This window comes from Hemiscyllium ocellatum, chromosome 30 (assembly GCF_020745735.1).
Source record: "Hemiscyllium ocellatum isolate sHemOce1 chromosome 30, sHemOce1.pat.X.cur, whole genome shotgun sequence".
Taxonomy (NCBI): domain Eukaryota; kingdom Metazoa; phylum Chordata; class Chondrichthyes; order Orectolobiformes; family Hemiscylliidae; genus Hemiscyllium; species Hemiscyllium ocellatum.
This window is the reverse complement of record NC_083430.1, coordinates 21,048,718-21,071,925: the sequence shown is the minus strand read 5'-3', so window position 1 is coordinate 21,071,925 and position 23,208 is coordinate 21,048,718. Positions and strand designations below refer to the sequence as shown.

General features: G+C 40.3%; 1 protein-coding gene across 1 annotated transcript; it reads right to left on the bottom strand.

The window, feature by feature from the left end:
* Positions 1-7,702: 7,702 nt before the first annotated feature.
* LOC132829868 (gap junction beta-3 protein-like) lies at positions 7,703-21,366 on the bottom strand. The gene is made up of 3 exons (XM_060847259.1): positions 21,211-21,366; positions 20,832-20,888; positions 7,703-11,320 (listed from the first exon to the last, which is right to left on the bottom strand). Exon 3 carries the CDS (start codon positions 11,299-11,301, stop codon positions 10,504-10,506), a length of 798 nt encoding a protein of 265 aa, XP_060703242.1. The 5' UTR covers positions 11,302-11,320; positions 20,832-20,888; positions 21,211-21,366; the 3' UTR covers positions 7,703-10,503.
* Positions 21,367-23,208: the final 1,842 nt, after the last annotated feature.

Sequence of the window (23,208 nt, the reverse complement as noted above, 5' to 3'; positions counted from 1 at the left end):
ATTGGGTAAGGAGAAATCTATGGGAAATACAGTATAAATTTGTAATGTTTCAGGGATAAAATGTTGCAGTTGTGAAAAGGGCAGTAGATGTCTTCAGTATTGTAAAACGATATTATAGACAATGCATTGAAAGTTTACTTTATGACTGATAAATTGTATTGACAATTGAAGGTAATCATTTTCTTACAAAAGGTAAAATCTTTAGAAATATTTGTTTGAATGTGCAGCCCGGTCTCAAAAAGGGTTTGAGGTTCTGGATTTGATTAGGTTAGGATCTCTGGTCAGCATGGTCAAGTCGGACTGAAGGGTCTGTTTCCATGCAGTACATCTCTATGACTAGATTAGATTAGATTACTTACAGTGTGGAAACAGGCCCTTCGGCCCAACAAGTCCACACCGACCCGCCGAAGCGCAACCCACCCAGACCCATTCCCCTACATTTACCCCTACAACTAACACTGGTATGCTATTTTGGAAAATGTAGGGGGTGATGGATTCTCCGGGGAACGTAGCACAAACAGTTAAGTTTGTGGTATTGAGACTGGCTCTAATGCAACGAGGGGTACATCGGCTTCCAAGGGATCAATTGAGTTAGGGGATTCTGTAGTCTGAGGTACAGATAGACGTTTCTGTGGCCAGAAGAGAAAAAGCAGAATGGTGTGTTGTTTCCCTGGTGCCAGGATCAAGGATGTCTCAGAGAGGGTGCAGAATGTTCTCACGGGGGAGAGGGGCCAGCAGGAGGTCATTGTCCACATTGGAACCAACGACATTGGAAGGGAAAAGGTTGAGACTCTGAAGGGAGATTACAGAAAGTTAGGTAGAACTTTAAAAAGGAGGTCCTCAAGGGTAGTAATATCTGGATTACTTCCAGTGCTATGAGCTAGTGAGGGCAGGAATAGGAGGATAGAGCAGATGAATGCAAGGCTGAGGAGCTGGTGTATGGGAGAAGCATTCACATTTTTGGATCATTGGAATCTCTTTTGGGGTAGAAGTGACCTGTACAAGAAGGACACCTTAATTGGAAGGGGACTAATATACTGGCAGGGAAATTTGCTAGAACTGCTCGGGAGGATTTTAACTAGTAAGGTGGGGGGGAGGGTGGGACCCAGGAAGATATTGAGGAAAGAGATCGAGATGGGTACAGCTGAGAACAGAAGTGAGTCAAACAGTCAGGGCAGGCAGGGACAAGGTAGGACTAATAAATTAAACTGCATTTATTTCAGTGCAAGGGGCTTAACAGGGAAGGCAGATGAACTCAGGGCATGGTTAGGACCATGGGACTGGGATATCATAGCAATTACAGAAACATGGCTCAAGGATGGGCAGGACTGGCAGCTGAATGTTCCAGGATTCAAATGCCACAGGAAGGATAGAAAGGGAGGCAAAAGAGGAGGGGGAGTGGCATTTTTGATAAGGGATAGCATTACAGCTGTGCTGAGGGAGAATATTCCTGGAGATACATCCAGGGAAGTTATTTGGGTGGAACTGAGAAATGAGAAAGGGATGATCACCTTATTGGGATTGAATTATAGACCCCCCAATAATCAGAGGGAAATTGAGAAACAAACTTGTAAGGATATCTCAGCTATCTGTAAGAATAATAGGGTGGTTATGGTAGGGGATTTTAACTTTCCAAACATCAACTGGAACTGACATAGTGTTAAAGGTTTAGATGGAGAGGAATTTCTTAAGTGTGTACAAGACAATTTTCTGATTCAGTATGTGGATGTACCTATTAGAGAAGGTGCAAAACTTGACCAACTCTTGGGAATTAAGGCAGGGCAGGTGACTGAGGTGTCAGTGGGGGAGCACTTTGGGGCCAGTGACCATAATTCTATTTGTTTTAAAATAGTGATGGAAAAGGATAGACCAGATCTAAAAATTGAAGTTCTAAATTGGAGAAAGGCCAATTTTGATGGTATTAGGCAAGAACTTTCAAAAGCTGATTGGAGGCAAATGTTCACAGGTAAAGGGATAGCTGGAAAATGGGAAGCCTTCAGAAATGAGATAACAAGAATCCAGAGAAAGTATATTCCTGTCAGGATGAAAGGGAAGGCTGATAACTATAGGGAATGCTGGATGACTAAAGAAATTGAGGGTTTGGTTAAGAAAAGGAAGGAAGCATATGTCAGGTACAGACAGGATAGATCGAGTGAATCCTTAGAAGAGTATAAAGAAAGTAGGAATATACTTAAGAGGGAAATCAGGAGGGCAAAACGGGGACATAAGATAGCTTTGGCAAATAGAATTAAGGAGAATCCAAAGGGGTTTTACAAATATATTAAGGACAAAATGGTAACTAGGGAGAAAATAGGGCCCCTCAAAGATCAGCAAGGTGGCCTTTGTGTAGAGCCACAGAAAATAGGGGAGATACTAAATGAATATTTTGCATCAGTATTTACTGTGGAGAAGGATATGGAAGATATAGACTGTAGGGAAATAGATGGTGACATCTTGCAAAATGTCTAGATTACTGAGGAGGAAGTGCTGGATGTCTTGAAACGGTTAAAGGTGGATAAATCTCCAGGACCTGATCAGGTGTACCCGAGAACTCTGTGTGAAGCTAGGGAAGTGATTGCTGGGCCTCTTGCTGAGATATTTGATAGTCACAGGTGAGGTGCCGGAAGACTGGAGGTTGGCAAACGTGGTGCCACTGTTTAAGAAGAGTGGTAAGGACAAGCCAGGGAACTATAGACCAGTGAGCCTGACCTTGGTGATGGGCAAGTTGTTGGAGGGAATCCTGAGGGACAGGATGCACATGTATTTGGAAAGGCAAGGACTGATTAGGGATAGTCAACACGGCTTTGTGCATGGGAAATCATGTCTCACAAACTTGATTGAGTTTTTTAATGAAGTAACAAAGAATATTGATGAGGGCAGAGCAGTAGATGTGATCTATAAGGCGTTCGACAAGGTTCCCCATGGGAGACTGATTAGCAAGGTTTGATCATGGATTCCAGAGAGAACCAGCCATTTGGATACAGAACTGTCTCAAAGGTAGAAGACAGAGGGTGGTGGTCGAGGGTTGTTTTTCAGACTGGAGGCCTGTGACCAGTGGAGTGCCACAAGGATCAGCACTGGGCCCTATCGGAAAGATGTTGTGAAACTTGAAAGGGTTCAGAAAAAATTTACAAGGATGTTGCCAGGGTTGGAGGATCTGAGCTACAGGGAGAGGCTGAACAGGCTGGGGCTGTTTTCCCTGGAGCGTCGGAGGCTGAAGGGTGACCTTATAGTGGTTTACTAAATTATGAGGGGCATGGATAGGATAAATAGACAAAGTCTTTTCCCTGGGTTGGGGGAGTCCAGAACTAGAGGGCATAGGTTTAGGGTGAGAGGGGAAATATATGAAAGAGACCTCAGGTGCAACTTTTTCACACAGAGGGTGGTACATGTATGGAATGAGCTGCCAGAGGATGTGGTGGAGGCTGGTACAATTGCAACATTTAAGAGGCTTTTGGATGGGTATATGAAGAGGAAGGGTTTGGAAGGATATGGGCTGGGCGCTGGCAGGTGGGACTAGATTGGGTTGGGATATCTGGTCGGGTTGGACCGAAGGGTCTGTTTCCATGCTGTACATCTCTATGACTCTGGGCAATTTAGTATGGCAAATTCACCTGACCTGCATATCTTTGGATTGTGGGAGGAAACTGGAGAAAACCCATGCAGACACGGGGAGAATGTGCAAACTACACACAGTCAGTCACCTAAGGCGGGAATTGAACCCAGGTCTCTGGCGCTGTGAGGCAGCAGTGCTAACCACTGTGCCACCGTGCCACCCACAACTATGTGGACATTTTTCAAGATATCACTATTTATTTCTCAACGTCTGTATCTTGCATGTCCTTCTCCACAGTAAACACTAATGCAAAATACTCGTTTAGTACATCCCCCATCTCCTGTGGTTCCATACATAGGTGGCCTTGCTGATCTTTAAGTGGGCCTACTCTTTCACTAGTTACTCTTTTGTCCTTAATGTATTTGTAGAATCCCTTTGGATTCTCCTTAACCCTATTTGTTTCCTTTTTGCCTTCCCGATTTCCCTCTTAATTATACTCCTACTGCCTTTATACTCTTCTGGAGACTCACTTGACCCTGCTGTCTATATCTGACAAATACTTCCTTCTTTTCCTTGCCCAAAACCTCAATTTCTCCAGTCATTCAGCATTCCATACATCCATCCACCTTTCCTTTCCCCTTAACACACAGATATTGTCCCTGAACCCACGTTCTGCCATTTTTGAAGGCTTCCCACTTTCCAGCTGTCTTGTTACCTGAGAATATCTGCCCCCAATTAACTTTTGAAAGATCTTGCTGAATACTGTCAAAATTGGCCATCCTTCAATTTAGAACTCTGACTTTTTGATCATGTATATCCTTTTCCATAGCTATTTTAAAATTGAATAATGATTGCTTGCCCCAAAGTGCTCCCCCACTGACAGCCAGTCACTTGCCCTGCCTTATTCCCAAGTGTAGATTAGATTTTGCTCCTTCTCTAGTAGGTACATCCACATACTGATTCAGAAAATGTTCTTGAACACACTTAAATTCTTTTCCATTCGATCTCTTAACACCTGTCCTTTCCCCGATCAGTTTGTTAACAAGTTTGAATACAGTGGAAATTCAAGGAGAATTCTTGGTCGGTCTCTGGTGCAAACAAATTCAATTTCGGTATTTCTCTTTGTAGTTCAGGATTTAAAGGCAAAACTCTGGGGCAAGAGTTCAATCTGGATATGAGAGCAGGAATGATGGTGAGCAGCTCTTTGCATCACTGGCTATCGTATTGGTTTTCCAGCACCTTCCTGCCCATGAGCCTTGGTTACCTACCCATAAGCAGAGGCACAATCAAAGTCATTTAAGTCCACTGAAATGCCCATTAAGACAAATTACCAGAGACTGAGCGATTTCTTTACCTTAATTTCGTCTGAATGTGGGCACACTTATTTGTTCCTTTTAGATGACTGTCCATTCCTAAAGGTTGGGCTCAGTTACAGATTTTCAACTCCTGCCTATGCCACTCATGAGAGTCACACTGTGGCACATGGCAAAGTGTCAATGTTGATATACTTCTACTTTCCCTTCATCTGCTGCAGAAATGCTTCTATTGCCACTGAGATTAGTGATCCATCATGTGAATTTCCAAACACATAAAAGTGGATAAACCAAAGTTTGGGACAAGATGTGTAGCTCAGGTGCTCGTTGATGTGGTTCTGTTCGCCTAGCTGGGAGTTTTTGTTGCAAACGTTTCATCCCCTTTCTAGGTGACATCCTCAGTGGATAAACCCTCAGGACCTGATCTGGTGTATCCTGGAACTCTGTGGGAAGCTAAGGAAGTGATTGCTGGGCTCCTTGCTGAGATATTTGCATCATCCATAGTCTCAGGTGAGATGCCGGAAGACTGGAGGTCGGCTAACATGGTACCACTCTTTAAGAAAGATGATAAGGACAAGGCAGGGAACTATAGACCAGTGAGCCTGACGTCGGTGATGGGAAAGTTGTTGGAGGGAATCCTGAGGGACAAGATGTACATATATTTGGAAAAGCAAGGACTGATTTGGGTTAGTCAATATGGCTTTGTGCGTGGGAAATCATGTCTCACAAACTTGATTGAGTTTTGTAATGAAGTAATAAAGAAGATCGATAAGGGCAGAGCAGATGTGATCTATATGGACTTCAGGAAGGCGTTCGACAAGGTTTCGCATGGGAGACTGATTAGCAAGGTTAGATCTCATGGAATACAGGGAGAACTAGCCATTTGGATACAGAACTGGCTCAAAGGTAGAAGACAGGGGGTGGTGGTGGAGGGTTGCTTTTCAGACTGGAGGCCTGTGACCAGTGGAGTGCCACAAGGATCGGTGCTGGGCCCTCTACTTTTTGTCATTTACATAAATGATTTGGATGCGAGCATAAGAGGTACAGTTAGTAAGTTTGCAGATGACACCAAAATTGGAGGTGTAGTGGACAGCGAAGAAGGTTACCTCAGATGACAATGGGATCTTGACCAGATGGGCCAATGGACTGAGAAATGGCAGATGGAGTTTAATTTAAATAAATGCAAGGTGCTGCATTTTGGGAAAACAAATTTAGAAGAATTTATACACTTAATGGTAAGGTCTGAGGGATTGCTGCTGAACAAAGAGACCTTGGAGTGCAGGTTCATAGCTCCTTGAAAGTGGAGTTGCAGGTAGATAGGATAGTGAAGAAGGCATTTGGTATGCTTTCCTTTATTGGTCAGAGCATTGAGCACCAGAGTTGGGAGGTCATGTTGAGGCTGTACTGGACATTGGTTAGGCCACTTTTGGAATATTGCAAGAATTCTGGTCTCCTTGGTATAGGAGGGATGTTGTGAAACTTGAAAGGGTTCAGAAAAGATTTACAAAGATGATGCCAGGGTTGGAGGATTTGAGTGATAGGGAGAGGTTAAATAGGCTGGGGCTGTTTTGCCTGGAGTGTCGGAGCCTGAGAAGTGACCTTATAGTGGTTTATAAAATCACAGAGGGTATGGATCGGATAAATAGATTCCCCTGAGCTGGGAAGTCCAGAACTAGAGGGCAAAGGTTTGGGGGGAGAGGGGAAAACTATAAAAGAGACCTAAGGGGCAACTTTTTCACGCAGAGGGTGGTATGCATATGGATTGAGCTGCCAGAGGATGTGGTGGAGACTGGTACAATTGCAACATTTAAGAGGCAGTTGGATGGGTATATGAATAGGAAGGGTTTGGAGGGATATGGGCCAGGTGCTGGCAAGTGGGACTAGATTGGGTTGGGATATCTGGTTGGCATGGATGAGTTGGACTGACAGGTCTGCTTCTGTGCTGTACATCTCTATGACTCTATAACAGCCAGAACTTTCTTATTCAATTTGTCCACTAACTAAGCCAATTGGAAGTAGAAATATCTAATTCAATATTTGCTGATGAAAGGATTTAACATTTCAGTCATTAATATGTTTCAAATTATTACTGTGGCGAGAGTCATTCAGTTTAGTAAAGGAGGACAACCAAGCTCAATTAGTTAACACCCAAACCAATGAGAAATATGGCAGGGTAAAGTTTGAACACAAAGTGCACAATTGTCAACATGAATACATGATGTAGTGTGGTTGAGAGATTAGGACAAAAATCACCAAAGCGTTAAGGAACAACGATCAAGATTCTTTGAAGAAATATTGTTTGTCTCAAAATAATTGTGGATTGAACTTCCAAGGATGAAGGTATGGGTACAACATTTAAATGACATCTGGATAATGACATGAATAAGAAATGTTTGGATGGATATGGGCCAAGCACAGGAAGGTGGGATTAGAGTAGGTTGGAATTATGGTCAACGTAGACCAAAGTGTCTGTTTCTGACTCTATAATTCAATAGGGTGATTAATAATGGAGACATTTCAGAGTGGCAGACAGGATTAGTTGGCTCCAACAGGATTACAGCTGGATCATATCGTGGTGTTCAATAATTAAGGGGAATTTGAGATTAGCAAATTCTGACAATTAATGATAGCAAGTAGCAAGGTATGATAGCAGTAAACAATCAAGAGCAAGCCAAATGTGTGAAGAAGGTTCTAACAGATTGGCCTGATCAACAGAAAATATATTAAAGATGAAAAGAATAAAATTATGGAACTAAGAAGGTAAATCATGCTGGAGAAAATGATTATGTTCCTGGACCAGGCCAGATGTCTGGGCTAATGCAGCGGTGACAAGTTCAAATTAAATATTTATTTAATGAATTCTTCACTTTGTTGCAAAATATATACAATATAAATATGGGAAAATATACAGTAACATGGAAATTCAAGAACAAGAAAACCATTTAAAATGTGTCGATATTGGCTGCCATTGATGGTATTTCCATGGGAAAGTTACATTCAACTTTGCATGTAAAATGCTTAGTCCACATAAAACATGAGAATGGAGACATACATTGTATAGAAAACGCTTTTAAAAGATTTGTTCCCTGAATGTGCTAAAATCAACTCATATTTGCATATGTGATTTCCTAATGACTCTTCATTATCACACAGGAATGCTAGAAGGGAAATCTGCCTTCGTATATACCTCATAGGAAGTGCAATATTTACATAAACAATTGGTATCTTTCAGAAACTGTGGATGAAATGTTTGGTATTAATGGAGTTGTAAAATTTGTTATAATTTATAGGCTGACCAATGCTTACTATTGTGATTTACTTTTCAATTGACTTCGATAGGATGGACATACAGACTTTTTGAGTCGATTTAATTTCTACCAAAGCTGATGGTTCTATCCAATATAACACTTACTTCTTAGATAGCAGTAGCTTTTCAGCTTACCGCTCAGGAATACAACAGCCATTGCAAATCAGATGTCTTGCTTGTAGAAGTAAAATAAAATTGTACATAACAAAGTTCGACAAATTTCCATTAGCAGTTTTATGCCTGTGTGTCAAGTTGGCCACTGACACTTTTTAAAATGTTAAAATCATAGTCATACCCCTCATTGTGATTTTAAAATACTTTTTAACTTTCAACTATTGTGTCAGACATTAAGGACCAACAGTATGCTTCGCCATTTACAATCCCACATTGAAACCTGAAGTCTATTTAAGACTTTGAGAGACATTATCAAGAACGAGTTGCTGTTTTAACCATTAATTTCTGTCAACCTTTATCAACGCTTTTACTGGATTTGTACTTTTAAAGATGCTCTGTAAAGTTATGCAGCATTGTGAACAAAGTTCAACAGCTAATTTGAAAAAAAACTTTCTAGAGGAAATAGCAAGGTTTGATGAGGTAAACAGAACAATTATTAACATGTTCTGTTAAAGTGGGATGCCTCCTCCCTCCTCCACGATTAATATGCATCAGTACTTCTGAGCAAGTATTTTTAGTATCATACATACTGATATCAAAAGCATTAATATATTAGTACTATGTAAACATGCTTTCTTGATTCAGCCATTATGAAATTAAATCAACTAAACTCATACATTTATGAGAAACTCATAACTCATATATGGCAGTATTTGTTTGACATGGGCTACAGCAGTTTGCAGAAGATAAAATGAGCACAGTCTATCAAAGTTACACTCTGAAATCTGCTAACAAAATACTTTAAATATATGTTGTTTGTTCATGAAATGAATCAGGTCCTCTTGGGATGAGTAGTGAACCTGCATTACCCAAAGCTATTCATTTTCAAAGCATAAAGTCATCAGAACTAATTACATTGATCTGGTTTAAATATTTATGCAAATGGATATTTATGCAATTCTAACTTTTCCATTTCTTGATAGTCTCCATCAGTTAGCTTTTCAAACACTTTGCTTTGCAGCTCTCAGCAAACCTTATTTTCAGATTCTTAATTCTTGTTTCTTTTTTTAATGAGAGAGATCAATTTGTCTGGTATGTACAAGGTAAAAGCCTTGATAGATGTACCTCCCCACACAAGAGAGAGTCTCACGTAATTAATTTAACTGCTTAAACAATCTAAAATTCACATTTGAAAGAATCAAATTGCAATATGTGCCATTTCATGTGATGCTCTTGTTTCTTGTCTGTTTCAACAAACTTTAAACTCTTTTGAGACCTTTTTGTTCAAGCTATAACTGCAAAGTTCTCCACACCAATCAGGTGCATGGAATTGATCTTGTTTGGGTGTGATGACCAAAGTTGGTCACAAATTATTCTTTCAAATCAGAAACCAAATCTTTCATCCTTTTATGCTTTGTAATGTTATCCTAATCTATTGTTTTGAACTGATGTTCATCCATAAGCTTGCTGGAGGAAAGATGTTAAATGATCTTAATTTAATAAGTGAATCCCTGATGACATTATCAATGCCTGGAAGGGTGATAATATGTTGGAGCAGAAATAAAATTATTAGATACCTAAATCATTCATCTAAAGTGCATTAACAATCATACTATGCATGTGAATTAATCTTGTTATGTTCGCTTTTGTAACTCATCTTCACTGATTGCATTATTCACCAGAAATAGATGGAAGAAATGGTTAGAGTTAACAGTAATACTTTTAAGCTTAGTTTCAAAAATTGATATTGGTCATGTAAACTTTTGTTTTGCCCTGTTTTTGGGACCTTGCTTCTGTTTGGAGGTGCACACAGAAAGAAATGACAATGAATTAAGTTTCATTTGTTGCCTGAAATGTTTCCTTTTGTCCTCCAAGCTAACTCTCCAGACATCGGCATGTTGGTTATCTTCCCTGACAGGAGAATGACACAATGCCATCTATGGAGATCACTCTTTAGTGCACCAGAGGCCCAGATCATGCAAAGTCTATACTCCTTCCCTCCAAGACCTGGATTACGTTTGTTCAATTCTCTTTTAAAGAATCCAGCCAGATATAAAATAACTCGAACTAGTTATCTGACGAAGCTTAAGTTTAAATAGTAGCAAAGGCTGCTATTTGATCTGCTGGAACATTGATAAAATTTTCAAAGTTTTTGTGCTATCACTTTGAGGTCATCTTTGAGCAAAGCTACACTGAGATATGGTCGAGGTATATTACATTGTAGAAAGGTTCGGAGCAGAAGCATGAACGTGATCCAGTGACATGCCATTTGGTAAGTGGTTTAAATGGATGAGTTTGTGGGGATGATAGTCCATCTTACCTTTAGCAAGCACTGATCTTTTTCTCCCAGAATGCAACATACAAAATCGGAAACACCTTTTAGCGATCAAGTAGAGAATTTCAGATATACTTATTACAATGCAAAGAGATGATGCCCCAACCATAAAATATGTAAAAATTCTTTTCTCAGTTGGTCTAGCAATGTAACAATCTACTACATTGGGGCAAGGATCCTCGTTACATTTGACAAGTTTAGGCATATCAAAATTTTCATAAATCCAGTGAAGGATGTACAGGAAAGCAATTTCAAACACTGTTTTAAAAAGCAGACTGATTAAATAGGTCCACCATAGACCACCATGTTTTTTCCCAGCATCTTCATACAGCTTGGTGTTGGTATCTGGGTGCCTCAGGTGGTATTTTCTTTCTTTTTCTTTCCTGTAGGCCACGTGCATCACAACCAAAAGAGAAGGTGTAGAGATGAAAATCAATTGCAAAGCCCATAGCCTGATGTGGGAGATGGGGAAGAAATGATCAAAACACACATTGGTGCACCCAGGTTGCCTGGTGTTACAGTCGAAGTCTTTCTGATCATCACCCCATACTTTTTCTGCTGCCACCACGTAAACGAGCACCCGAAAGATGAAGACCACCGACAGCCAAATCCGTCCAAATCCTGTCGAATATTTGTTTACACCACTAAGAACACCTTGTAATGTCTTCCAATCCATTGTGGCTGGAGTTATCAACCTTCAATATGTAAGAAATAAAGACACTTTTTAATAATCCATCCCTTCTCATAATAAAGCAATGCAATTTCATGCAACGTCCTGGATATTTGTCTTCTGTACAGAATAGTATAATCTGAATTTCGACCTGATCTGGAAAAAGAACATGCAAATGTCTATTCTCACAAACAGTTCTCATTCGAAATCTACATCCCAGTGCATATTATTACATTTTTCATATAGTACATTACATATAATAAAAATTTCATAGCAATGGTGCTTGAATGCTGCTTATAGTTTGTTGGGGGTTCCAGGCAAAGGCAAAGTCATTTTGGGAGCCTTAATGACGTCTGTGAATCTTTTGATGTTACCGGATCCCTAGTACTATTTTTATTTGCTTTAACAGTGCACTAGATTCACCCATTACTCTCAGGTGGAGACAGTCAGATCACTGGTATCTGATTGAAGAGGTGAAGGAGAGCAGAGTCTTCTCTGGACAGAGATTTTGCATTTTGATCCAGGAAGAGGGACAGGAGTAAAGCCAGCAGCTGTGCACGTGGCTTTGTTGTCAATGAGCAGCATGTGTAACTTTTCCTTCTAATGCAGTCTATAGGTCAGACAGATAAAGATAAGTCTCAGTGGGGAGATTATCTTTATCTGAGAAGCGGAAATGGAACTCTTCAGAACGTTGTAGCAAAAATAGGAGACCACTGATAATGCATTCTGTGTGGCAGTAAACATGACCACAGGCCCTCCTTACTTCTCTATGCATCAGAATCATGCAGCTAGAGAAATCTTCAATCCTAACTGATATTCTTGTATAAAACAAGTTCCGATTGTTTGTTAACCTTTCCGAGCCTGATCCTGAGAAGCAAACCTGAAAGGTCAGTTGATTTTCATGTGATTACAGGAATCCTGCAAGGGGAACAATTTGTCCCACAGCAAATTATAGTTTGAACATTCCTCGGATTAATTAACACAGAAAATTTTATTTATCTGGCTTCTTTAACATGGTAAAAATGTATTTATCAGACAGGAGCTGACACGGAGACATTTCCTAACTCATATATTGGGAATGGTAATCAAAGGCTTGGGCAAAGAGACAGGTTTTAAGGAGTTTCATAAAGAAGGAGTGCATTGTGGAAACACAGATAGTTAGGTCATGAATTCCAGAGCTTTAACCCTTGGCAACTGAAAGTGAGGCCTCCAAAAGGACATCAGAAGATTTTTTAAAAAATTCTTAGTTCCCCACAACAGTCATTGGTTAGGAATATGTACTTGCTTGCATTAACTGGAGAACTGCAGTCATTATTCTGCTTCTTATTTCCATGAATATTTCTTTGTGGAGACAAACAGACAGTAATGTTTTTGATCAGTTTTCTTCCTGCCCTATGGGGAAGTAGCTGAAACATGTCTGCCAGCTCCCTGTGCTGATACACACCCAAAATGAAATGTTGTTGCATGCAGGAGCTGGGAAGACAAACCACATGAGAGCAGCATGAAATAAAAACTGTACTGCTTTGTGATATTAATTTTCAAGAATAGGGTGCTCCTTGTCTTTGTGAGATGAACCATGATTAAATAATGCAGCAACATTTCACCCTCATTTATCATGCCTGTAACAACTTAACCAGACAATATTGTTGCATTAAGCTGTATTCCAATACTGCCACATTTTCATTTGTGCAAAGTTGTGCATCAATATGGAAATTTGGCCTTTGATAAAAGATAAATATTGACATGTTTAATTATGTTCTGTAAAGGTATTGTAAACTAAATATTTGTTTAACAAGATTTCCTAAGCATACAGTGTAATTGTTTCACTCTAGATAAGGACTTTGCTTGAATTTTAACAACTGTTTACTCAGTGACATTTCATTTTTTTGCTGATTTGGAATATGACATTTTGATAATGATACCATTGTACCTATAACCAGTCCAAATGGATGAAGACGGGAGGACAGAGACTGGTCAGTACCTGGTTTGTTGGACTGTCATGCACATTTAAAATCTAGAAACATGCTAACAGTTCATAAGTCAAGAACCTACTTATAGGTTGGTTAGGTCAGTTGGCTGAACAGCTGATATGGAACACAGAGTGACGTCAACAGCATGGGTTCAATTATGGTAATACGTATGGCATGCAAAGATTTAAAATGAAAAGCAATAGAACATTTCAGATTGTACACAGTAGTTCCTTATATCATGGGATACCTCTACAGTCTAGTTCTTGCACTGACTCATTTGATCATTTCATCACCACAGCAAAAACATGCTTCAAAATAAAATGGTCCCCACTCAAAGTGCTCAAATTGATGGCTATGGAGAGATTACTACAATATTTGTCACCAGTTCACCTCATCCTTCCTGACAAGTAGGGCACATGAACTCAGGACATGGTTAGGAACATGGGACTAAAGACACATGGCTGAGGGATGGACAGGATTGCCACCTCACTGTTTTGGGATACAGAGGCTATAGGAAGAATAGAAGGGGAGGCAAGACAAGAGGGGAGTGGCATTTTCGATTATGGAAAACATCACAACAGTATTTAGAGAGAGAATTCATGAGAGATCGTCCAGTGAAGCTATATGAATGGAGCTGAAAAAATAAGAAGGCAGTGATCACTTTGATGCAATTGCAGTATAGACTCTCCAATAATCAATGGGAAATTAAGGAGCAAATACATAGGGAGATTGCAAATAGTTGCAAGAATAATAGGATTGTAATAGTAGGAGATGTTAATGTTTCCGATGTAGACTGGGATTGTCATAGTGTTAAGCATTTGAATGCGGAGGAATTTGTTAAGAGTGTTCAGGAAAAATTTTGCAATCAATGTATAGATAGCCCTGCTAGAGAAGGAGCAAAAATCTCCTGCTGAGAAATAAGGCAAGGCCAAGTGACTGAGGTGTTAGTGGGGGAGCACTTTGGGGCCTATTTTTTTTTAAATAGTTATGGAAATCGATGGTGAGATACACAAATTAAAATTTCTAAATTGGGGTAAGGCCGATTTTGATGGTATTAGACTGGAGCTTTCAAAAGTTGCTTGGGGAGGCTGTTTGCAGGTAAAGGGACTTCTGGCAAGTGGGAGGCTTTCAAAAGCAAGATAATGAGTGGTCAGGACTAGCATGCTCCTGTGGGAAAAGCAAGGCTGGCACGCATAAGAAACACTGCATAGCTAGAGAGATATTGAGGCTCTGGTCAAAAAAACAGAAAGAACAGCATGTCATGTACAGATGGCTGGGATCGTGAATCCTTTGATGTGTAGAGGGGTGTAGAAGTAAACTGAAAAGGAAAATCAGGAGTGCAAAAAGGGGACATGAGAAAGCTATGGAAGATAGCATAAAGGACAGCCCAAAGAGATTCTACAAGTATATTAGATTAGATTAGATTAGATTACTTACAGTGTGGAAACAGACCCTTCGGCCCAACAAGTCCACACCGACCCGCCATACCCCTACATTTACCCCTTACCTAACACTACAGGCAATTTAGCATGGCCAATTCACCTGACCCACACGTCTTTGGACTGTGGAAGGAAACCGGAGCACCCGGAGGAAACCCACGCAGACACGGGGAGAACGTGCAAACTCCACACAGTCAGTCGCCTGAGTCGGGAATTGAACCCGGGTCTCAGGCGCAGTGAGGCAGCAGTGCTAACCAAATGTCAAAATAGTAAGTAGGGAAAGAATAGGCCCTTTTAAAGATCAACAGGGCTGTCTTTGTGTAGAACCACAGGAGATGAGCGAGATCCTAAACAAATATTTTGCATCAGTCTTTACTGTGGAGAAAGCTAGAGAAATCAAATAGTGATGTCTTGAAAAGGGTGCACGTTACAGAAGAGGTAGTGCTGGATGTCTTAAAACAAAGGTAGATAAAGCCCCAGGACCTGATTGTGTTTATCCCAGGATATTGTGAGAAGCTTGGCAGGAAATTGCAGGGATCCTAACAGCGATAGCCACGGGTGAGGCCCTAGAAGGTAGAAGGGTGGCTCGTGTTGTGCCATTATTTAAGGCTGAAAAGAAAAGCCAGGGAACAACAGACTAGTGAGCCTGACTTCAGTGGAGGGTAAGTTGCTGGAGGGGGATTCTGAGACAGAATCTACATATATTTGGGAAGGCCAGGACAGATTAGGGTTAGTCAGCATGGCTTTGTGCATGGGAAATCATGGCTACAAATTTGATTGAGTTTTATGAACAGGTGACCAAAAAGGCAGAGAAGTAGACATTAGATTAGATTAGATTAGATTAGACTTACAGTGTGGAAACAGACCCTTCGGCCCAACAAGTCCACACCGACCCGCCGAAGCGCAACCCATCCATACCCCTACATTTACCCCTTACCTAACACTACAGGCAATTTAGCATGGCCAATTCACCTGACCCACACGTCTTTGGACTGTGGGAGGAAACCGGAGCACCCGGAGGAAACCCACGCAGACACGGGGAGAACGTGCAAACTCCACACAGTCAGTTGCCTGAGTTGGGAATTGAACCCTGGAAAAGCGCAGCAGGTCAGGCAGCATCCAAGGAACAGGAAATTCGATGTTTCGGGCATAAGGGAATGGGGATGACCTGCTGCACTTTTCCAGCAACACATTTTTTAGCTCTGATCTCCAGCATCTGCAGTCCTCACTTTCTCCTAGAGAAGTAAACATTGTCTACATAGGCTTTAGCAAGGCCTCTGTAAGGTTTGAGTTATAGGAAGAGGCTGAATAGGCTGGGACATTTTCCCCTGGAATGTAGGAGACTGGGGTTGACCTTACAGAGATTTATAATATCATGAGGGGCAGAGATAAAGTGTTTAGCCAAGGTCTTTTTCCCAAGGTAGGGAGTCCAAAACTAGAAGGCATAGGTCTAAGGTGAGAGGGGAAAGATTTAAAAAGGGACTGGAGGAGCAACTTTTTCCACACAGAGGGTGGTGCGTATATGGAATACGTTGCCAGAGGAACATTTAAAAGATATTTGGACAGATATGTAGATAGTAAAGGTTTGGAGGCTCATGGGCCAAATCCAGGCAAATGGGACTAGTTCAGTTTAAGCAATCCAGGCATGGACGAGTTGGGCCGAAGTGCCTGTTTCTGTGCTGTATGACTCTATTATCAGGACTAAAATGCATGGAAAAACTAGAACAGTCTATATGCAAGAGACCCTTCAAGGTATTTGATATCATTACCAGGTTTTGACAAAAATTAGAGAGTTGAAATGTGCCTTACTGACTAGACTGATGCAAAAAGAAAGTTATCTTTCAACACCATCAATTTCAAGTAGGATGATGCTTATGAATTAAAAAAAACTGTATCCCAGCTCTTTGCCTCTATTAATGGCTGCACTTAAGAATGAAGAACATATTGATTGAACTTAGATTGCGGACAAAACACTACTACAGAACAAGATACTGGAGAATAATATGGATTGATGAAGTGTTGGTAACATGGCAGCAAGTTACTTAGCAGCTGGAAAGCAATAACAGGTTCATGTTTTGCATATTAATCTTAGCACAACCTAGATTTCTACAATATAATAAATAATGTAATTAGTTGCAAGTCAAATCCAATTCTTTCCTCCCATTTCAGAGGCTAATTATTTGACATTCAATTGCATTATCATCACTGCACCCTCCCCACCCCTCCCGTATTCAACATCCTTGACCAAAACCTGAACGAGACTAGCTATTAGATTATTTACAGTGTGGAAATAGGCCCTTTGGCCCAACAAGTCCACACCGACCTGCTGAAGCACAATCCACCATACCCCTACATTTACCCCTTATCTAACTCTAGGGGCAATTTAGCATGGCCAATTCACCTGACCCGCACATCTTTGGACTGAGGGAGGAAACTGGAGCACCCAGAGGAAACCCACACAGACATGGGGAGAACGTGCAAAATCCACACAGTCAGTCGCCTGAGGCAGGAATTGAATCCGGGTCTCTGGTGCTGTGAGGCAGCAGTGCTAACCACTGAGCCACCGTGCCACCCACTATATAAGTACTATAGTCACAAGACCAAGTCAAAAAGCTGGGACATCTGCAATGGGTAACTCACCTCCTGACTGTCTAAAGCCTGTTTACCATCTACAAAGGCACAAGTCAGGAGTGTGATGGAATACTCCTCACTTGCCTGGATGAGTGCAGTTCCAGCCACACAAGAGCCTCAACACCATTCAAATCAAAGCACTTCATCCACCAACTTCACCACTGATGTACAATGGCAGCAGTGCGTGCCATTACAAGGTGCAATACAACAGCTAATCAAGGTTCTTTCACAGCACTTTCTAAACCCAAATCCTCCACAACTTCAAAAGAAAAAGGGCAGCAAGGGATAGGAGAGAAAAAAATGATCACTTGAAGGATTCCCTCCAAACCACACTCCATTCTTACTAGAACTAAGTCACTGTTTCTGCAATGTTACTGGGTCCTGGAACGACCTCCCTAACAGCATTATTGATGTCCCTACATCTTTAGAATTGCAAGGTTGAAGAAGGCAGCACGTCAGCACCTTCTCCAGGGATGGGCAATAAATGCAGGCCCACATCCCCAGAATGAATGAGAAAGAAAGCATTTGTTCTGTCCTTCCAATCTTTTCGTCTTTCTATTAGTTTTCCAAAATATCTTTTATCCTTTCTTACTTCTGAATAACCAGATATTTCTTAGGGTTTAATGACTGGGTGCCTAAGGAATGAAGTTAGAACAGAAACAATTTCAGATAAAGAAGCAAAGTGTTGTGGATGCTGGAGATCTGAAAATAAAACAGAAAATGCTGGATTTAGCAAGTCAGATAGCATTGAGACAGAGAAAAATGGAGTTAACATTTCAGGTTAATGAGCCTTTCTTTCATAATTCCATGTATTTTCTTCATCTGTAAAGACTTATTTTTTCTATAACTGGAACATAACAGCACACAGAACAAATGGTTTCCAGGTGAATTAAATAAGACTTGCTGGTAACATGTAATGGCTGTATTGTTCATCTGTATTCAGTGCAGTTATCCAAGATAGTCTGCACTTTAGAGTGTAATATAAACCTGAATGGGCAGCCATTTAAAAAAAAAACACAATCCAGTCCAATTGGACTATTTTAAAGTTATTGACCAACAGAACATTTGGAGCCCAGGTCTCCCAGCTGTCTGTACTTCAGTTAATACTTCAATATCTCAGAATTATGACAACTTTCTCAGGCAGTGCTACATTGTAATTGATAGGAAATCATCCTTAATTAGTATTATGGGACTAATATGTTGAAATGCCTCATGATAGCAGGACACCTTAAGACCTGCAATGGCAAGAGCTGATTGTAGACTGCTTATGAAATAAATTATAATTCTATGGCAATTCAACTTCAAACTTGATGCCTCCCTCCTTCAAATTAGAAGACAAATGAAGCTAGATAAAAGAGAGACAAGTGGGAGCAACAAATGTTGGCCATACTGCCTCCTGGGCTGTTTTGCCATTCAAATCATGACCGATCGAGATCATGACAACTTTGTTCCATATCCCTCATCTGACACGATGGAAAAAATGGCAGATGTCGCTGTGTTTGCTAGAATTATGATTAAAGCAACAAATGAACTTCTAACAAAGGTATTTTGAATTAAATCTCTGCATAAATCAGATAAATGAATAAGAACAACACTGCCACTATTGACACAAGACACTGTTGCTGGTCACAAACTGAACATTTCATTCTCCCATTTGCATTACTTTTGTTTATCATGGCCTCTTTTTGTGAAGGATACTTTTGTTAGTTTAGCACTAATTTTTTTTATGTAAATAAACAATTAATTTGTCTCTGGAGTTTTTTTGCTCCTGAAACTCTTTGGTGTTTTGATGCTCCAATGATAAGTATCAGGGAAATGACAACAATGTCACTGGACTAGTGATATATAAGCAGGCTAATGCTCTGGGGACATAGGTTCAAATACCATCACGGAAGCTGGTGGAATTTAAATTCAATTAATAAAATCTGGAACTGTAAACTAACCTCAGCAGATTGGTGACCACCATTAATAATATAGGCCTTACAGTATCCAATGCCTTCAGCCTTTTCTTGATAGCCTATGGCACTGAATTGGCTGAACGCTGGTATCTGTAATGCCATGGACCTTAGAAAGATGCCAAAATAGATCATCCATGTTATATTTCTAACTTGAAATTGATGCATGTAATTCAGCCTTTTGTACTGATTTACTGGTTTATCCCATTGATACTTGTACAGTTTCCTCCTGTTGTTGAATTAATTATTCACATTGAGATGTGGCAAGGATCTAGATCTATTACTTATTGGTCAAAAAATATTGCTTAACTATGTTTATCACTTGCTGCTAATGGTGTACAGCACACAACAATCCTTTGTTATAGCTTCACCAAGTGAACACCTCAGTTTTGGGTATGCCTAATGCCGCTCCTGAATTCTCATTAAACATTTGTGTTATTTCCTGTATCAAGTCCTGCTCAGGCGTCACTCCATACTTGCTGCCCTGTGTTAACTCCAGGTTCCACAATGTCTCATAACCTTATAACCCTCTCTGCATCCCCACCACCTTGACCCCTGACCCTGGCAGTCGCTGTTTCACCAGCTCCTTCCACATACTGTTGAATGTTTTACTGGTTAAAGCTGCTGTAAAATACAAGCTGTTGCTGTAACTTTCATTGTTGAAAATGTTAATGGTCATTATCATTTAAATGTTACCTTAACATTATCTTGACACTGTCAGGATGAAATATTAATTCAGTATTTAATATATGCTGCTATACATCAAGCAATATATTGCTTCATACAAAATGAGCAGTGCATGTACCACCTTAAGTGACAAGTTTGTTGCTTCGAATCATCGATTTCGCTGCTCGTTGGATGCTGCCTGAACTGCTGTGCTCTTCCAGCACCACTGACCAAGAATGGCAAGGTGGGACTGTACTGGATGGCATTCTTTGGATATGCAGTTCAACCTCCTAATGTTTGCATTGTAGTTCTGTCCAGGCTTTCATTCAATACTGGGCACATACAAAATCAGAAATACACAACTGAAGGAATTTAGCATGCTCCCTGCATTCTTTCCTTGCTGGCATCAATAAGCTGAAAATGCTGCCCAGCCCCTGAATGTATTTGGTACTAGATCCAGAATACTGCTGCCCATCCTCAGTGAAAGTGCATTGACAATATCCCAAAAAGGTAGAAAATAATAAAAGTAACCACTCAATCATTGGAAGAAAGACTATTCTAGCCACAAATACTTTTTGAAGCAATGAGAGTGCAGAATTAGCTGAATACTGGGAGGTATCAATTTCCTTTATTATGAAGATTTTTTAATCTCCTCCGTTAAATCAGTGTCCAATTGTAAGTCAAGATATAGAATTTACAGTCAAAGGTTATTATGATCTCAACATAGGCTAATACAATAGCAGGGATTATCCTCACTGCAAAGGTACAATCTTACAAATGTTGTACCAATTAAATCATTCCACACTCCCAGATGGATTCCCTCCACATTGTTGTGAGTCACTAATACTTGAGACAAACTATTTAGTATTTCCTACCAGAATTGTTGATGGCTTTGGTTAAACGATCACTTTATGTTCAGATCTTTCTTTTGCCTGTACGAAATCAAAAGACGAAGATGTAAATTATTTTGAATCGCGCTGTGTTGAGTTAATGCAATTTCCAAATGCAGTTTTTTTTTACTTAACTGCTGTCCTTTATACTGAAGAGCAGGCAGTTGTGGAAAAAAGTGAAATGCTGAGATTTACCTTGACTATTTCGTTATTTTAATTACATTTAAGCATTATAAATGATTCACCAAAAATACAGTTGGAATACCGTTTCAATTCTATCAACAGTTTACATTCAAATTTCACAACAAAAAAACATGTTTTCCCCCCCTTGGTTCTCATTTACAAGATAATACGAAGGACTCACAAATGACAAATGTTTTCAGGCTTTGTATCCAGGGGTTCGGGAAGAACGGCTGAAATCCGGGAAGCACAGGAAGCTGAGATCGACTCTCCACTTTCAATTGTTAAGCTCAACACTACACGAATCTGTCTGACTCTGAGACACTCCTCAAGTTTCTTATTTGCTTTCTCAGTCACTTTATGTTCTGGGTGGGGCGTTGCTAAGAAATGACGTAAGCCCTAAAAGAGGCAGTGATTTCGGCTGTCGATACATTTTAAAACAAGAGAACTTTGAAATTGATAAGAAGTAAACAACCCTTTGATTTATCGGGTGACTCTCCCGCTTTTTGAGAGTAAAACTAGGCGTTGCTATAAGATTAATACCTGTTCCTTCATCATTCAGGTTCTGAATCGTGAATTTACAAATCATTCGTTTTGTGAAATGTCTTCTTACTTATGTTATAATGTCAGCTTTTTCCTCAATTTAGAAATTCATTTCAAGTCAGGACTGAATTGTTCACAGTTCTTTTTCTTGTTTTTATTAGACTACACACTTGTTAATTGCTGTGAAGTAGTGGGTGAGAGTATTGTGAGGGAAAGAGCAATGTGTCTGTCGAGTCATCATAGAATTGTTATGGTGAGTAATTCCAACAGTTCCAGGAGGGCAGCATAGTGGCTCACATACCCGGATTGGATTCCTGCCTCAGGTGACTGTCTGTGTGGAGTTTGCACATTCTCCCTGTGTCTGCGTGGGTTTCGTGAATTGGCCATGCTACATTGCCCATAGTGATAGGTGCATTAGTTAGGGTAATGGGTCTGGGTGGGTTACTGTTCGGAGGAACGGTGTGGACTTGTTGGGCCAAATGGCTTGTTTTCACATTGTAGGGAATCTAATCTAATTATCACTTCTTCCACGTCGAAATATAATAAAACAAAACTTATCAAGATTGGCAGAGAATGCATTATCAGTGGATGAATGGATCCCAATCTCATTCCATTCCTCAGACCCCAACCTTCCACATCCCAATCCTGATACTTAGCTTACTTGATTAGATCCCAGACTCCTTCAAATCTCTTTCTTCCAGATTCTTGGAATAAACCTTCATTTTGAATCCAGATTCCAACTGCATTTCTGAGACTAATATGCCTGGTCCTGGTCCCATTCCTCAAAGTAACCCCCTTGATCCAACTCCACCTCCTTGAGTGACCCAATCCCCAAGAATAATCTCAACCCTGAATTCAGCTGTCAATTCCCAATCCCATTCCTCAGAATGACCACCAATACCAATTTGGTTCCTCAGGATGAACCTCTGCCTCCTTTTTGTTTCTCAAACTAACCAGTCCAACCTGCTCATCATCTAGTGAATGGCCCTGCCGAAGTCAGAGTCAATCGCTGACCACTTCTTCTTTGGACAAGCTGCAGTACTGACATTGGCCATTGGTCCTGGTGGCGCTCACTGTACTGCAGAGTTTCTGGCCTCTGATCGACCTCGAGATCTTGGTGGAAAAACTTAATCCTAAAACAAGGCAGAAATCTTGCCACATGACACTTAAAGGCCCATTGGCTGAAAAATCAAAGTGAAGTGAATTATAAGTACATGCAATTCCCCAATTTGCCTATCTATTAGACCTGGGTTGACAGACTAGGTTTCTGTACTAAATATGAATGAGCAGTATTTGTACAAGAACAATAGCAGTATAAGTATCATTTACAATAAATGTTGTTAACTTATTTTTAAAATTTACAGTGATCCTTTTCATAATCCTTGGTGTTTAAAATTGTCCTGTCCCCATTTCAGTCTTCATTAAACATTACATAACAAAGAATTTTTAAACCCATTCTACATAGTGTCTCCCCTTAAGACCAACTCAATTTAAAGGATCAAGCCAGCTAATATTCATTAAGGCACACCCTTAAGCCAATGGTAGTCTTACTTAAGTAAGAAGATGAAAATACTATCCAGAATTCCAGGGCTGATATAATTTTAAAAAAGACTTTTGTAGTGATTGGAATGAGGCTGTG